Below are 15,440 nucleotides of genomic sequence, written 5' to 3' on the forward strand. Positions count from 1 at the left end.
AATTGGTAAGGCATTTGATTAGCTAGGTGTTTGCCATAGATTGTTGGTTAATTAGCTATTGTTTGCAAACAAGCGTAGGCCTATCCAGGTGTTAAACATTCCTAGTGGGTGGTGATTTTAGGAGTATATAAGGGTTGTGGTCATTAGCTTAGCTAATATAGCTTGGTTGCTACATCTAAGTGCTGCTTCTAAGTGTGTGATTGGAGATATTCTGGAGAGTTTTACAGAAGCTTCAACTGTCTAAGAGTTGTGCTAAGAGTTTTTCTTTTCTACTGTTACAGGTAAGATTCATCTGTAGGAAAAGGTTACTGATTGCACAAGGTTTGATTTCCTGTTGGTAATTATAAGGCATTTGATTTGATTAGTTAGCTACTTGCTATTGATTGCTGTTTAATTAGCTATTGTGTGCAAATAAGCAGAGGCCTACCCAGGTGTTAAACATTCCTAGTGTGTGGTGATTTTAGGAGTTATATAAGGGTTGTTGTCATTAGCTTAGCTAATATAGCTTGGTTGATACATCTAAGTGCTGCTTCTAAGTGTGTGTGATTGTAGATATTCTGGAGAGTGCTGCTTCTAAGTGTGTGGTTGGAGATATTCTGGAGAGTGCTGCTTCTTAGTGTGTGTGGTTGGAGATATTCTGGAGAGTGCTGCTTCTTAGTGTGTGTGATTGGAGATATTCTGGAGAGTGCTGCTTCTTAGTGTGTGATTGGAGATTTTTGGGAGAGTGCTGCTTCTAAGTGTGTGATTGGAGATATTCTGGAGATAAACTGGAGGTAATCTTTGGTATAGAAGAGGAGAAAAATAAACAGTTAAGATTTGTTTGATTTAAATTATTCACCTCATTAAAATGGCAGACTTAGTTTAGTGTAATAGTTGTTGTACATTTGTTTCATGTTCCACCTTTTGGAGATTTGGATGCTGTCTAATCTGTAGACAGTTCTCTATATTGCGGCTCTATATTGAGATTGTATTTTTAAGTCTGAATTATCTGGTAAGCAAACTCAGGCTGGATCTGCTGCAAAGCCACTGCCGCAGAGACGTACCAGGAATGGCAGATGGATTATTGTAGGATCTGGCTGACTTAAAGTTGTGGATAAAAGGCATATTGCACACTATTACAGTGAAAAAAAATGTTTTATTTTTAAATGTCAAGCTGAAGCTATTGTGACACCAGATATGAGTGGTGGCACTGGGCAAATGGGCACAGTATATGCTGTGAGCCTGACACAGAAGCTGGCAGGCAGGCAACTGCAATTACATTACACAGAAAAAAAAAAGAAAAAGCAGCCTGATGTTCTAGCCCTAAAAAGGGCTTTTTGGGGTGCTGTCCTTACAGCAGAGATTAGATGAGTCCTTCAGGATTGTAGTGGACACTGAATACCCTAGCCTAGCTATCAATTTCCCTATCTAATGAGCAGCAGCTACACTTTCCCTCCTCTCACTAAGCATGCAGCTTCAGAATGAATCTAAAATGGATGCTGGGAGGGAGGTGGGAGGGTCTGGAAGGGAGGGTCTGCTGTTAATTTGCTGGAATGTGTCTGCTGACCGTGAGGCACAGGGTCAAAGTTTGCTCAATGATGATGAATAGGGGGCGGATCACACCGCGCATGTGTTTGCCCGCGGCGACGAACGCGAACACGCTATGTTCGCCAGGAACCATTCGCCAGCGAACAGTTCGGTACATCACTAGATCTAAAGGATATGTACCATTGCCATCCAATGTTTCAATAGTAACTGTTATGGTGGCCTCCAGGCGGGCTGGAAGTTGGACTCCTTGAATATCCTGGGTCCCAAACTTGGAGAATGAGAGCGCCGCTCCGGTCAGCATACAGTATTAATTCCTGGAAATGTAGAACATCCCACTAGCTATAGCAAAGCTAGGATACACCTTTCCCTACAACACGAGTCGAGGCTGCGAGTTGAGGGTAAAAAAAACTGTTTTAATGGGTACACATGCACGGCTTAAATATAAGTTTTCAGGCCAGGAGACCACCCACCTGGACCTGATGGTACACAGGACAATACAGTGTCACAGCCAATAGGGACAAAGTGCATTTTATTAAACACTCCCCCCTACCCTGGAGATAATAGGTCTCAAAGGTTACAGTAACTCAATTAGCTCCAGGCACATGAAATTCCCACGTTTTATTACATGCCAGAAAACAGGATAAAAATACATAACTTTCACATTATAATAGTAAAATGATCCATCCAACCCGTCTCCAGACAGCTTGGATCTGAGCACACAAAATATACGAATTGCACTCAGATCTCAAGAATGGTGTAGGGAAACCCTGGGAATAAAGTCTGTCTGTTTGGCTTTCGTGTCTTTCTGTCCAAACAGATGGGACAACCGGCACCTCAGCATGATTCGAGTAAACCAGTAGACGATAATAGTTCCAGGGGTTTTATGATCAAGTCCCGCTGAGCATTCAATGACAAAAGGTGGCTGCCGCCTTGTGTTCGGCATACGAACGGCGACCCTGTTCGACCAATTGTATACGAATGGTGACCACCCATATGCTAATCAATTAGGCTGCGATTAACCACAAACCGCAGCCCCCGGGAGGTTGATTGTCGGCACACTCCTCGCTTAGGGTGGTCAGCCGTTCGCCAGTTCTTTCGGTTGTTTGAGAGGTGAACAGGGTTAATTGGCGGCACATGACAAGGGCCTGGTGGTCGGCTATTCAAACATACGAATGGATGGCCATGCTCGTTCGTATAAACAGTTATAGAAAAGTATCCATGCAGTAACAAAAGTAGCAGTATTATGAAAGTATCCATTGCAGTGACAAAAGTAGCGGTCTTGCAGCAGACAAAGGGGGTCTCTGTAACAGTAACATTAGGAATTGGCTTTTAATATGTTTTTCTGTACAAGTGAGATTTCTGCTTGTGTATCTAAAACCCATTTATATGTCCTCAGATCATATGTAATCTGCAAATCAAGATTATTCATCCTGATTTGATTCTTGTTCTGGGTTTTGGTTTTCGGGTTTTTAAATTTTTTGTATTTTTCTGGTTGTTGCTGGAGGATCTGTAGAAGATGGGTTGGTAGAACATTTATTTTGTCCTATTCTTTTTTTTTCAATTCTTTATTTTTATAGTGCAGGTGAGTACAGATTGATGCCATGACACGTAATAAATAACTTTGTATACAATCATATGAATGAAAGCGACAGGTATCATGTCACAATAAACAGCACTTTTTAAAAAATGATTTAAGGAATGAACATGCTGAAAACACGCAACTAAATGTGAGTCTAGGTAAAGATATAATAACAAAAGGTATAAGCCAGGGTACTTGCTAGATTCGTTAAAAAGGTAGTCGATTGGTAAACTAGGTAGTGTTTGGCCACATAACGTGGATTGGGACTGAGACTCTCAGGAAATGAGGTAATCTATGATATTTATAGCAAGAGGCAGTCACACACCCTACCATTAATAGTTAAGGTACTACTAGAAGTACTGCAGGTATTAAAAACAGGCAACAATAGTAAAGAAAAATAATAATAGCAATATAAGTAATATAAGATCATCGGGGGCTAGGTACCTGCAGGTGGGAGGTCACAGCGCGGTGTGTGGTTTGGTTGTCGGGGCGATGTCAATGATCTAATCAAGGGGGTCGTCTAAATGAGATCAAAATGGAAGGTATCCATTCTTAGCTACATGAGTAAATAAAATACTTTAGTGAGTCACTCAATGGGGGGCGGAGGTCCAGAGCAGGCTCTTTGAAACCGTCATGACATTGAAGAGGTTGAGTGGGTAACCTTAACTCATAAAATAACACTAAGCTGGAAACTAAAACAAAACATAGTGAGTTGCAGAGTGCGTGTGCGCAGGCTGAGTCCCAGTCTGCACGTAGCTTGCCACCAAGAGTCCCTCAAGGCGTCAGCCGGTGTCAGCTCCAGCTCGTAGGGTGAATGGAACTATCTTGGAAACATCCCAGGTGCCTGTCTGTTCAGAACTAATGGTTGCAGGTTGGGTTATACCCAGTTTCTGCAGAAAAGCTGCTGTGTCGGCTGCTGATGAGATAGTGTAGTTGCGGCTGTCCTTAGTGGCTATCAGGGTATGTGAGGGGCCCCATTTATAGGCTATTCCCGCCAAATTCCAGGATTGCGTGACTCGCTGGAGGGATCTTCTCCAGGTCAGAGTGGAGCAGCATAAGTCCTGTATAAAGTGAAGCTGCATCTCCTCAAAGTGATAGGGTGTCTTGTTCTTCACCTCGTGTTGCACCACCATCCTGTCCCGGAGCATGTGGAAGTGCACCAACACGTCCCGAGGGACCCCAGCCAGGGTGTTAGCTGATTTGGTTAGTCAGATCCAGCCATCCAGTTGTATGCCCTTAGCCACTCGCTGAGGTAAGAGAGCGGCAAATAAGCAGCTTAGGAAGTGCAGTAGTTCTTGGCTATCTACTGTCTCCGCAATACCTCTAATTTTGAGGTTTGTGCATCATCTTGTATCTTCCAGCGTATCTATTTGAAGTTGGGGGGCCTTTTGTGCAGCCTGAAGCTGCCGGATCTCCTTGGTGTTGGGCTATGGAGGAGACAGACTCCTCGGCCCCTCTCACTCTGGCTGTGACCGCAGACATATCTTCCCTGATGATGTCCAGGTCTGCGTTAAAGAAAGCGCGGATGTTGTTCATTAGGGCTTGGATATCCCCCTTAGTAGCCGGGGCCTGTAGATCTTCCCCCTGTGGTGATGGAATTGAGCTCACCGATCTCGGGATGTCATCGGGGACATCGAGGACTTCATCCTTGGAGGAGGAGTAATGTGAGTCCGTTGGAGGCGCCATTTTGGACCCAGGCCGCGACTGCTGTAGCAGGTCACAGATATCGCTGGAGTCTTCCCCCATCAGGGTTTTAAGTTTTTATGCCTTCTTACCCATCTGGGGATGTCGTCAGGCACAATCCCTGTCTGTGGAAAGGCAAAATACTGATAAAGTACGGGTATGTGCCATGTAAGTAGCGGGAGCTCTGCTGGTCCTGTTCTGTCCCTATCCCTGACTTGTCCTGGGGATCCTTCATATTTGTCTGGACCTTTAACCCTTGGTCTCAAACTATATCCTCCGCTATATTTTCTGAATGTGGCGGCCTCCCCGATGAGAAGAAGAGTTCCGTCGCCAGAGATGTTCTTTTCCCCCTAGTGGGAGGGATGCTGTAGAGCAGAGCAGGAACACCTCTTAAAAGAGCTAGTGATTAAGCACTCCAAGTGGAAGAGAGGGAGAGCTGTTATAGCTTTCTCCCACAAACTTGAGACGAGGCTCTATGCTGTGAGATGAATGAGTTTAATAGAGCCACACATGGTCTTTCATGTCAATCCCCATGCAAGGGGCACTCCCCTCTGGACCTGAGAGTAGACTACAGTACAAATGATCATACAATAGCATTGGCTCTCAGGTCCAGGACACTCCCATACACAATCAATTTAATCCCTCATCTGTGCTTGGGCGATAATTTAACTAGGTATTTTATTCACATAATCCAATTATCTCCAAGCACAGGAAAAATATACTTTTACACAGTACCCTGAAAGTACCCCCAAAACTTATGGAAACCCCACTAGAGTTATATCCCCTGAAAGGTCCGATCTGATAGATCAACGTATCCATATATCACCCAGATCTGTTCAGGGGTTCAAGATTTCCATTGAAGTCACTTTTTGACCGACCGCACACGAGGCTCCTGCCAAAGAGTTCCATGAAATCAGGCTGTGCGGTCTATTTCGGGAATACATAAAATACTCAAAATACCGAATGGAAGAGTTCGTAGGGATGCTTAGTCTATGTATTTGGTTCTGGAGCTTATTCTTACCGAACGCCACTCTTTTCATATGAATCCAGATGAATGTAGGAAGGTATGGAAGTCCCAGCGGTGTTCGCGCCGTAGAGTGGATGAAACACCGCTGTATGTTCCAAGAGTTCCATGCACTCAACGACCAAACAGCTGTATGTATTCGCAGCTAAAGATGGCTGCTGCCACGTGTTTGTATACTGAACGCCGCCAACCCAGCCAACTGCTTAGAATGCCTGTGGTTTTCGAGGTGTTACAAAGATGATAAAAGTTAATGAGGGACACACTCCACACACAGGTGGTCCGGATATGTGGTAGTTTGTTTGGCAGGGGAATAATATTAGGAATAAACTAAATAGAAAACAATGTCTCAAACTCAGTCCAGGGATAGGGTGATCCGTCACAATGAATATCTTGGGTCTTCTCTTTTGGAAGTTCAGTGCCATCTATATCTGTAGTCTGTTCTTTTTCCCTTTGATATGTCCTATATGAGGTGACGAGAATAATCTCTATTAATGCCATCTATAGATGCAAGTGGTCTAAATTCCCTTTTTACATATGTAGAACTTTTCCTATTTTGCTTCTGCCTGTCTTTTGTCAGGGTATATACTGGGTTATTTTTTCTCTCTTTGTTTCCTGTTTTGTCTCTATTTTTATACCCCTCTCCTGTAAGATCCTTACCTAAGAGTGTGTATGTGCTCCTTAGGATTTCAGGCATTCTGTCACTTTTGTCATTCTCAGTCAATCCATGCAACCTTCTTTCTATGTCAATTATTAATGCTTGACCTTTTACTAGTGGTTTCAAGCAACCCCATACCATGGAATGATTTCTGCTTGTGAATCTCATACCTAAATTATATGCTGCTATAATCCTTGACTTTGAATTCACTCTGCTAGTGTGTCTGACAGTGTGGAAATTGTCACTTTGCCATAAGTCTTTTCGTATATAGTGGATATTGCAGTATCCCAGTTTTCAGCTTCTGCTTGTGTAATTGACAGTCCGGAGGGCAGTAATGCATTTACTTGTCCCTGTCTCTGAACTGCAGTTTTAGTCTGGTAAACCCCATCTAACGCATGTGTTTTTTCATTAAGTCATAATGCTATTACCTTAGCTGATGTTGGTACTGTGCCAATAGTAATTTTAATATTAGACATAGGAATACCCTGTATTCCTGTCCCCACTGTATGAACTATAGGACTACTGTGCCCCTCTGTCCCTAATTTTTATACTATAAAAACTCTATTTGTACCTATTGTATTTTGGAGCACTGTTTTTGCCCCATTAAATTGTACTGGTACAGTTCTGCACTTTTGAAGTGGCACTTTAGATGCAGCCGAAGTGCCAAAGTAGTCGAAGTGGCCGCCATTGGACAAATGAAGACGTGGCAGTGGCAATTTTAATTCAGTCGAACGCGATCAGCGGAGTTCATGGAACTCAAATCGGATACGCGACAGCATGAACACCGCTGAACTTTACCTTCTCCAGACTTCGACACTTCGACTGGAGTCGAATGCGGTTCGACAATTCGAACGGCACTTTAACATTGACGGTTTGCACGAATGGTTCCTGTTCGTCTATTTGAACTAAATGTAACATTGGAAATAGACTGGCCACACAGCCTAATTCTCTGCAACTCTTTTGGGCATGAAAATGTGCGTGCGGTTGGTCAAATGTGACTTCCATCTATCTCCAGAACCACTGAACCGATTTGCATGATTTTTGGATATGTTGTTCCCATAATTATGCCCGTTCAGAAAATATAAGTATTTTATATTTAAGTTATTTATGGGAATTGGATGTTTAATTTTAATGTTACAAGAAGTGTGTAAAAAGTGTATTTTTTCGCATGGAGATAATTGAGTTGATACAGTAATTAACTCAATTATTTCCCAAGCAGAGGGGAGGAATTTACAGTAATGAATGGGACATTTTGGTGCCCAACAAGGTCCACATGGGTGGTAACCTTGTGGAAAAACTTGTATAAAAGAGACAATAAAGCCTCAGTGCATTCAGTTCTTACTTTACCCTCAATCTAAAGTCTTGTCTCTTATTGGGGGAAACTGCTATACAGCTATAACACTAGCTCTTTTAAGAGCTTCTCAACTTGGACGACTGCTTGGATGACTGCTGAATGCTGAGAATACCCCTCACCATCGGGAGAAGGACACCATCTAGCGGTGGAAACCCCTCTACCCATCGGTAACCGCTACAACTACTAACAATTGGTGCTATTGATGCTTGTCGTATCAAGTCTCTCATGAAAACAATTTCTGGCAATAACCTCTCTCTTTCTGCTCGTGCAGACTGTACAGGTGCCGGTAGTTCATGGCTGTGTACAGGAAAATATAGTAATCCCCTACCTACACCCCACTGTCCTGGGACTAACGGACCATGTCTTGCTGGTGTATTAGGTATATTAGGGCGTTTACCAAATAGTTGTATATATGTCTCTTTTGTCATATGAATTAAGGTCTGTGTACTTAAATCTGGTAAAGTATTAGGTAGTTCTGTAAATGTTGGTTGATCTAGATCCACATTTTCAGCATCAGTTAATTGAATGCTGATTACAGCATACCTGGCTCCTGGACCCCTAGGGCCTTGTACAAGTTCACATAGTACCATTTCTCCATGATGAAGATCTCTCTGTACCTGAGCTACAAATAGTTAATTCAATTCTTGATATCTCAAGAATAATTGTCCCATGACAGAGATTTGTGTCTTCTTCTACATAAAAGCTAATACCAAGATATACATTTTGTTTAAAAACAAGTAAAGTTAGTGCTTCCAGCCCCACGTTGGGTGCCAATTGTATAGAATTTAGCAGGGCTAACCATACAGATATCTTAGCTAAAATATTATATAGTCGGTATAGAGTTTCTCTATTTAAAATAATAAATAATTGAAAATACAAAAAAAATTGGGATTTTGGAAACAATAACCTTCTGATTTTATAAAATAGTTTATTGAATATAAATGAATACAGATTTATAAACGTAACAATCCATTAATATATATCATAAAGCAGAGTATATAGAATGAATACATGCTTGCAATAAATATAAAGTATTAGTATAACATACCCTCCTGATTACAGGTAATCTCTCAGTATATGTCACCTTCAAAGTCTGTCAGTGAGCGTCTGTCCAGCATTGGTCATCATGTGTGTATATAGTATAACATTTCTAATGACTACTGGTAGTGTATAGGTTAATTCATTTTAAGGTTACAGCAGTTCATATACGAAAATAAAAGGAAAACATCCTTATCTTAAATCTTTACTTACTAGAAGTTAGTTTGACGTAGCATAGTCTGGAAGTTGTTTATGCATTATTTCTTATTGTATTAAGCTAAGACAAAATGGCTTAAACATATTATGTAGGTGAAAGGTTATTAATTAAAGAAAACATGTTACAGTTTAAGAATTACAATTTAGCAATGTGTATTATATCGTACAATTGCCCATCACAATATAACCCCCAGCCCATTCCATCTTCTTCATTCCTATCACCACCATTCCATTCCATCTTCTTCATTCCTATCACCACCAGCCCATTCCATCTCCTTCACTCATATCACCCCCAGCCCATTCCATCTCCTTCACTCATATCACTCCCCAGCCCATTCCATCTCCTTCACTCATATCACCCCCAGCCCATTCCATCTCCTTCACTCATATCACCCCCAGCCCATTCCATCTCCTTCACTCATATCACCTCCAGCCCATTCCATCTCCTTCACTCATATCACTGCCCAGCCCATTCCATCTCCTTCACTCATATCACTCCCAGCCCATTCCATCTCCTTCACTCATATCAATCCCCAGCCCATTCCATCTCCTTCACTCATATCAATCCCCAGCCCATTCCATCTCCTTCACTCATATCACTCCCCAGCCCATTCCATCTCCTTCACTCATGTCACCCCCAGTCCATTCTATCTCCTTCACTCATCTCACCCCAGCCCATTCCATCTCCTTCACTCATATCACTGCCCAGCCCATTCCATCTCCTTCACTCATATCACTGCCCAGCCCATTCCATCTCCTTCACTCATATCAATCCCCAGCCCATTCCATCTCCTTCACTCATATCACCCCCAGCCTATTCCATCTCCTTAACTCATATCACCCCCAGCCCATTACATCTCCTTCACTCATATCACCCCAGCCCATTCCATCTCCTTCACTCATATCACCACCAGCCCATTCCATCTCCTTCACTCATATCAATCCCTAGCCCATTCCATCTCCTTCACTCATATCAATCCCCAGCCCATTCCATCTCCTTCACTCATATCACTCCCCAGCCCATTCCATCTCCTTCACTCATGTCACCCCCAGTCCATTCTATCTCCTTCACTCATCTCACCCCAGCCCATTCCATCTCCTTCACTCATATCACTGCCCAGCCCATTCCATCTCCTTCACTCATATCACTGCCCAGCCCATTCCATCTCCTTCACTCATATCAATCCCCAGCCCATTCCATCTCCTTCACTCATATCACCCCCAGCCCATTCCATCTCCTTCACTCATATCACCCCCAGCCCATTCCATCTCCTTCACTCATATCACCCCAGCCCATTCCATCTCCTTCACTCATATCACCACCAGCCCATTCCATCTCCTTCACTCATATCACTGCCCAGCCCATTCTATCTCCTTCACTCATATAACCCCCAGCCCATTCCATCTCCTTCACTCATATCACCACCAGCCCATTCCATCTTGTTCACTCATATCACCTCCAGCCCATTCCATCTCCTTCACTCATATCACCACCAGCCCATTCCATCTCCTTCACTCATATCACTGCCCAGCCCATTCTATCTCCTTCACTCATATAACCCCCAGCCCATTCCATCTCCTTCATTCCTATCACCCCCAGCCCATTCCATCTCCTTCACTCATATCACCTCCAGCCCATTCCATCTCCTTCACTCATATCACTCCCCAGCCCATTCCATCTCCTTCACTCATATCACCCCCAGCCCATTCCATCTCCTTCGCTCATATCACCCCCAGCCCATTCCATCTCCTTCACTCATATCACCTCCAGCCCATTCCATCTCCTTCACTCATATCACTGCCCAGCCCATTCCATCTCCTTCACTCATATCACTCCCCAGCCCATTCCATCTCCTTCACTCATATCACCCCCAGCCCATTCCATCTCCTTCACTCATATCAATCCCCAGCCCATTCCATCTCCTTCACTCATATCAATCCCCAGCCCATTCCATCTCCTTCACTCATATCAATCCCCAGCCCATTCTATCTCCTTCACTCATATCACTCCCCAGCCCATTCCATCTCCTTCACTCATATCACCCCCAGTGCATTCCATCTCCTTCACTCATATCACCCCAGCCCATTCCATCTCCTTCACTCATATTACCCCCAGCCCATTCCATCTCCTTCACTCATATCACCCCCAGCCCATTCCATCTCCTTCACTCATATCACTCCCAGCCCATTCCATCTCCTTCACTCATATCACTCCCCAGCCCATTCCATCTCCTTCACTCATATCACCCCCAGTCCATTCTATCTCCTTCACTCATATCACCCCCAGCCCATTCTATCTCCTTCACTCATATCAGCCCCAGCCCCTTCCATTTCCTTCATTCCTATCACCCACAACCCCTTTCATCTCCTTCCTTCCTTTCTGACTCCTAATATAAAACTTTGCTTCTGGCGTTGCAGGACATTGTCTTTCTTGCATACAATGTGTGAGTACGAACAAGATGCAATGCTCAGGGAAATCCATGGTCTGTCCAGCAACCTTCGATGCCTGCATTTCCAGTTACACCTTAACCATTGTGGGTATGTGCAAACATGTGGAGCTTTACTGTTAGCAATGATTTATGTTTATTTATCTATAATAGAATTGGCAATGTCCCTAATGTGATTTGTAAATATTCTCAGATTTTCACAGCAGATAAATAGCATTACTCAATTCAATAATGCTACTGTTAGTGACTTTGGAATGGTGAACAGAATATTTCTGTAAATAAAATGAAATGTATATTTTGTTTTTAGGTGGAATGGAAATAGGTAAAATATTCACCAGACATTGTTCAGCTCGTGCTGCGTGCGACAGTTATGGGAGCGTCAGTATGCCCGACGGCAGAATAAAGAGGACATCTTCCTGCTGTTTCTCTGACAACTGTACCCCTTCTATACCCACGTGTGCGTATCTCCTGTGTGATACTGATGTCGATATCTATGTCTATGTGCTTTTCTATAGTCCAAACCAATTAATGCAAATTACTTATCCACACTTTAATACAGTATTCTCTGTGTACGGTTGGTATCCCCTAAATACTGTATTCATTGAGTACCACTGGTAGTCCCTGTGACGAGACCAAACCACTGTGCATTGGAGGAGCCTGGTTGCCTGTCTGCTGCCTTTTGACTATGGACCGGCGTTTAAATACTTTATTTTCCTATGAAAAAGTTCTATTCATGTATTTCTGCCCTGGCGTTCGGTAGATTCTTGAATTTACTCAATGAACTGAATGATTTTGACATGTTTGTATTTGGAGTATGCTGATTCTGAAAATTTAAGTTTTATGTGAATGTGATGCATACTTTTAAAGTTATGAATAATGTGGAAAAACTGTATTTCTCTGCCTGTGATAATTACATTACCCATTGTGTAAGGTAATTGTATCACAGGCAGAGGGGAGGATTTTGTGTGGGAGTGTCTGAGTGTATTGTACGTGTTTATTGGTTGTTTTCCAAAACCCTGTGGGTGGTACTAATGTGTAAGAATGTGTATATAAGAACAATAAACCCACAGCTCTGTCTGTTCCTGCTTGACCCTCAAACGGAGCCTTGTCTCGTTCTTGGGGGGATTTATTGTATGCTGTTCCAGTTTGACTGCTAGGAGTGTAAACCTATTCGTATGGTTTTTCCTATTCGGCTGTTTACAGCATTCGTATTTGTTTGAGAGCATTCATATGCTTCTCCGGTTCGGTGTATTGGTGTCTACAGTAGCTGTGCCTGTGTCTCTGGAAGGGAAGATCTACTAAACGGTTTTGAACCCCTCTTTATGCCTGGGGGTTCCGTTACATTCCCCAATACTGTATTCATTGAGTACCACTGGTATTCCCCCAAACTATATTCTCTGAGTATTGCTGGTATCCCCCAATCCTATATTCTTTGGGTTTTGCTGGTATCCCCCAATACTGTATTCTCTGTGTACGGTTGGTGTAATGGAGCTCCAGTAATCCAACCGAGTACCTCCGCAAACCTGCTGCCTCTTGGTTATCAGGGACCTTGAAGCACTTCATATCCAGTCGCTGAGGCTTGTCTGGGATCACTAAAGGCCTTTTCCACCCTGGACCAGGCTAATGTGTATATAGCCCTGGACACCCGTTCTATTAGCAGATTATATACCTATTGCCAAACACATAGTGAAGGCTAACACAGCAACTGACTTTACTAGACATAGCACACACATTTCAAGCCCCCAACAGCCTTATTTACATACAATGGTGCATAAACTACTATAGTACAAGGAAGGGGGGGGGGGGGTGTCAGACAATAGCAAGGGTTTATGGGAGATTAAGGAGTGACAGGGCAGCTAGTTCAAACTGGTCTGGCAGTGTCCCTGGGACAATGCCCTGCTCAGGAAACAATGGGACAGGAAAAAGGGGAAGGGGGAGTGGCACAGACGAGCAATACATTCAACATACTCTGCACCAATTGTAGTGGACCACCTGTTAACCCGACCGGTTACCTCTGTTAATTCCATTCCTTCAGACGATCAGGAACCATTTAAAATACAAAGAGACCAATTTTCCCCCAGTAACTGGACAACACACAGTTCTGGAGGTACAACCCTGACAATCTTATTGAAAATACTTTTATGCACAGACCCCCACAGAGGGTTTCCACTCATTCAGTACATATTTCTCAGTCCCAGGCTGGTGGGGGATGGCTTACAGCAGTTAGCCATCCCCCACTCTGGGAGATACCAACTGGACAATAGATACAGACATAAAAACATAGTATGTACAGGGGGACACTTAGGGACTCCGCACCCCAGGAAGGGGTCACACATATCAGACACAAATCACTGGGTAGCCCCACATCCCCTCTGGGATCCCTGCAAATAGCGGGGCTATCGGTTCTACAGAGCCCAATAAATTATCGTCTAAAGTCTAGGGCTCGAGGTTCTGTACATCCACGAAATTAGTTGCTTTGTTTACTCTGGTGAATTCAAACTTTGTGCCTAAGCCAAGCAACAACCAATCAGCAGAAAGGGCATGGACCAAATCGCGCTAATCAGTTCTAGGGGAGGAGAGGAGTACTGCCGCCCATTGCGAAGACAGGGTGCGAAACTCTGTTGCATCAATCGGTGCTTGGGGAAGAGAGGGTTTTCGCCGCCCAATCAGACGAAAGGGCGCAAAACCCCTTTTGGAAGGCGCTCCTTCTCTGATTGGTCCGCTGCGCCCTGTGCTCCCTCGTGTCGACCAATCAGGAGAATGGTGCAAACCCAGTTTGAAGGGGAGCGCTTTCTCCCATTGGTCGACATGGTCTTCCAGGCAGCCAGTGGGGACTCTGTGGCTGTGAAGCTGACTCACAGCCTCAGGGTCCCCGCTGGGGCTCTCGCCTCTCCCCGTCGGCCACCTCCACTGAGGCAGACCCAGGGGGGAGCACTCTTTGGGCAGTCTGTCTGGACAACCCATCGGCATTCACATTTTGCTTATCAGGTCTGTAATGGATAGTGAAGTCATAGGGCTACAGGGCCAGGCTCCACCGTAGCAGCTGGGCATTGTCTCCCATGACCCGGTTAAGCCACACTAACGGGTTGTGATCCGTGAGCAGGATGAATTGCTATCCATAGAGGTAGGGCTGTAGCTTCTGCTACAGGGCATTTGCTTCCCACACCCCACCAGGTGTCCCAGGTGTACAGTCCTGCCAACCCTAGGTGGCACTTGCTCGGTTTTAGGGTTAATCCAGCCTCCCTAATCCTGTCTAGTACAGCTCTTACATGTTACAGATGCTCTTCCCAAGTGTCGCTGTATATGGCGATGTCATCCAGATATGCACAGGCATAGTCCTGGAAACCCTCCAACAGCCAATCCACCATCCTTTGGAAAGTGGCTGGGGTATTCTTCATCCCAAGTGGCATTACCTTAAACTGGTACAGACCAAATGGGGTGACGAAGGCCGACTTGGGAACAGCATTGACCACTAGGGGGATCTGCCAGTATCCCTTGCACAGATCTATCGTGGTGAGGTACCGGCCCCTAGCCATCCTTTCCAGCAGCTCATCTATATAGGGCATGGGGTAGGCATCGGATACCGTTTTGTCATTGAGCCTCCGGTAATATACACAGAACCGCGTGGCTAGGTCCCGTTTCGGGACCAGGACCGCCGGGGAAGCCCAAGGAATTTTGGACGGCTTGATGACCCCCAGCCAGAGCATCTCTTGGATCTCCCAGCTCATACCTTCCCGTACCTCCTCTGGTACCCTGCATTTGGTTTCTGTAGTGGGGTTTGGCCGGGGGTCTCCATCCGGTGTGTGGCCAGTGTGGTATACCCAGGCAGGTTGGAGAATGTCTCCCTCCTCGCAGACAGCATCTGCTGTGCCTGTCTGCATTCTTCCTCAGTTAGGTGGTCCCCTTGGTGGACCTCG

At 44.5% G+C, this 15,440-nt stretch overlaps 1 protein-coding gene across 1 annotated transcript in view; it reads left to right on the forward strand.

The window, feature by feature from the left end:
• LOC134577640 (phospholipase A2 inhibitor and Ly6/PLAUR domain-containing protein-like) overlaps positions 1 to 15,440 on the forward strand; it is an 85,105-nt gene that overhangs the window by 24,296 nt on the left and 45,369 nt on the right. The window contains exons 2-3 of the mRNA XM_063436500.1: positions 11,495 to 11,614; positions 11,831 to 11,980. Of these exons, the coding sequence (XP_063292570.1) occupies positions 11,495 to 11,614; positions 11,831 to 11,980 (270 nt within the window). The remainder of the gene's footprint in view (positions 1 to 11,494; positions 11,615 to 11,830; positions 11,981 to 15,440) is intronic.

The sequence above is a fragment of the Pelobates fuscus genome, chromosome 11, assembly GCF_036172605.1.
Source record: "Pelobates fuscus isolate aPelFus1 chromosome 11, aPelFus1.pri, whole genome shotgun sequence".
Classification (NCBI taxonomy): domain Eukaryota; kingdom Metazoa; phylum Chordata; class Amphibia; order Anura; family Pelobatidae; genus Pelobates; species Pelobates fuscus.